The 2477-nt window shown below is 52.1% G+C and overlaps 2 protein-coding genes across 2 annotated transcripts in view; both read left to right on the forward strand.

The window, feature by feature from the left end:
* PTSG_03405 (uncharacterized protein) overlaps positions 1-157 on the forward strand; it is a gene marked incomplete at its 3' end in the record, with an annotated part of 3158 nt that extends 3001 nt beyond the window's left edge. Inside the window, exon 6 of the mRNA XM_004995933.1 lies at positions 98-157. Within this exon, the coding sequence (XP_004995990.1) occupies positions 98-157 (60 nt within the window). The remainder of the gene's footprint in view (positions 1-97) is intronic.
* Positions 158-563: 406 nt separating this feature from the next.
* Positions 564-2477, forward strand: part of PTSG_03406 (uncharacterized protein) — a gene marked incomplete at its 3' end in the record, with an annotated part of 2691 nt that continues 777 nt past the window's right edge. Inside the window, exons 1-5 of the mRNA XM_004995934.1 lie at positions 564-607; positions 749-913; positions 1171-1392; positions 1626-1782; positions 2105-2319. Of these exons, the coding sequence (XP_004995991.1) occupies positions 569-607; positions 749-913; positions 1171-1392; positions 1626-1782; positions 2105-2319 (798 nt within the window). The 5' untranslated portion in view covers positions 564-568. The remainder of the gene's footprint in view (positions 608-748; positions 914-1170; positions 1393-1625; positions 1783-2104; positions 2320-2477) is intronic.

The following is a 2477-nucleotide window of genomic DNA, read 5'->3' on the forward strand; positions in this document are numbered from 1 at the left end:
GTGTCAAGTAGACAAATAACGAACCATGAACTTTAACTTGTTTGCAATTCCTACTATATTAGATCCTCACGGGTCTATTACTTGGTTCGTCTTGCAGCGAGCGAAGCTAGTATACGGGCCGTCATCGTCGTATGGTCTAGTCGACTTACTCCACTAGCACAACGTACTACGACTTGAGTTAGAGGACCATTCATGGCAAGATAATAGCATCTCACAATATGTATCCTTCACGACCACCTATCTCGTAGCCACATGACCATCTATTGACTTCGGATAATGTCGACAGCTCAGTTGTATTCATCACGTGCTTTATTATCTTTTATAGAGTAGTTTGTTGCTTGCACCTAGGTTTGTTTGTTCTCATTTATGAAATATATAATTATCCATCATAAAGAGACACGCAAGGCGGGCGCGGAGGGTCTTTGTTTTCTCCTCTCTACACACACACACACACACACACACACACACACACACACACACACACACACACACACACACACACACACACACACACACACACACACACACACACACACACACACACACACATTACATCACATCACAGATTATGACGCGCGCGGATCAGTCGAGCGCCCCCGATGACGCTGTACGTCGCAGCACACCCACCCACAATGTACCCATGCATGTATACACGCACCTACACACACACACACACTTGCATGCGCACACCCCATGCACACCCACCCTCCCTCATGTTCTGCTTGCCTGCATCTGTGGTGCAACACAGGATTCCCACGCCGTGCTGCACAAGTTTGCGCCGCTGCTGTCGCTGTTGCGTGAGAAGATGCTGGCGCTTCCACCATACATGACGCAAGCACCCACATCCTCATCGTCCACACACACATCCACGTCAGGCTCAACTGCTGCAAAGACTCGACAGGACCAATCGCAGGTGCACACACACGCACACACTTGTTAAATGGGCCTGAATGAGTGCTATCGAGACACACACACGCACGCACACATACACACACGCACGCACGAACACACGCACGCACGCACACATACTCGCACACTCGCACACGAACACACGCACGCACGCACACATACTCGCACACTCGCACGCTCGCACACGAACACACACTGACCTTCGCTTGTTTGCCCCTCCTCCCCCACAACGTCTTGCCCAATCACCACGGCTGCGAACAGAGCGCGAGTGCAGAGGAGAAATACGTGGAGGAGCTACGACCACACGCGTTTCGAATGGTGCAGATGGATTACTCGTCCCATCTCTACAAGAGATACATTGATGAGTCTGCAAACGCCAATGTCAGTCGCCAGCGCATGTCACGCATTTTGAAGGAAGTGGCGTCCCTCACCACCAGCATGCCCGTCCATTTTGCATCCTCCATCTGCGTTCGGGTCGACGAGGTACTGTGAACAATGCAATGTTGCTCTGTGTGTGTGTGTGTGTGCGTGTGTGTGTGTGTGTCAATGTTTGATGTGAATGTGTGTGTGTGTGTGTGTGTTTGATGTGTTATTGCGTGGAAGTGTATGTGCGTGCCCTTCAACCAACTCAGACACAGCCCGTTCTTGACTAGCCACGTGCATACCGCCTTCTTTCCCTCACACTGACTGCTCCCTGCTCCCTGCTCACGGTGCAGACGCGCCCCGATGTGATCAAGGCGATGATCACGGGGCCCGAGGACACGCCGTATGCCAACGGGTGCTTCATCTTCGACATTTTCCTGCCGCAGCAGTACCCAGCTGTTCCGCCAATGGTTTCGCTCATCACCACAGACGGCGGCCGTGTCCGCTTTGGTTGGTCCACGCATGGGTCACGGCATTGTGCACTTGCTTTGACATGGATGTGTTTTGTGTGTGTGTGTGTATGTGTGTTTTGTGTTTGTGATAGGCATGCACTTGTGCACTTGTACATGTGTGTGTGTGTGTGCGAGCACCTGTTTTCTTCGCCCACGTGTACATGCGCCGTGCAAGTAGCGCACGTTTTGCTTTCAAGCACCACGTCACTCACGCATCGACACCCAACCCAAAACCTGTCACCACCACCATCATCATCACCCACTACCATCGCCACCCACTACCATCATCATAATGACAACCATTACACGCGGCAACCAAGGCCCCAACCTGTACAACACGGGCAAAGTGTGCCTGTCACTGCTTGGAACGTGGTCTGGCCCCGGCTGGGACCCGAAAGTGTGCACGGTGCTTCAGGTGCTTGTATCCATTCAGTCGCTGATTCTGAACGAGCAGCCCTTTTTCAACGAGCCCGGGTATGAGTTTTCAACGCAGACCCCGGATAGCGAACTCTACAACACATGCGTCTCCTACCAGGTATTCCTCTGGTCTTACCATACGCGAGCTGTCGTGTGTGTGTGTGAGTGTGTGTGTGTGTGCAAGTGTGTGCAAGTTTGTGTGTGTGTGTGTGTGTGTGTGTGTGTGTGTGTGTGTGTGTGTGTGTGTGTGTGTGTGTGTGTGTGTGTGTGTGTCGT

Source organism: Salpingoeca rosetta (assembly GCF_000188695.1).
Source record: "Salpingoeca rosetta unplaced genomic scaffold supercont1.7, whole genome shotgun sequence".
Lineage (NCBI taxonomy): Eukaryota > Choanoflagellata > Craspedida > Salpingoecidae > Salpingoeca > Salpingoeca rosetta.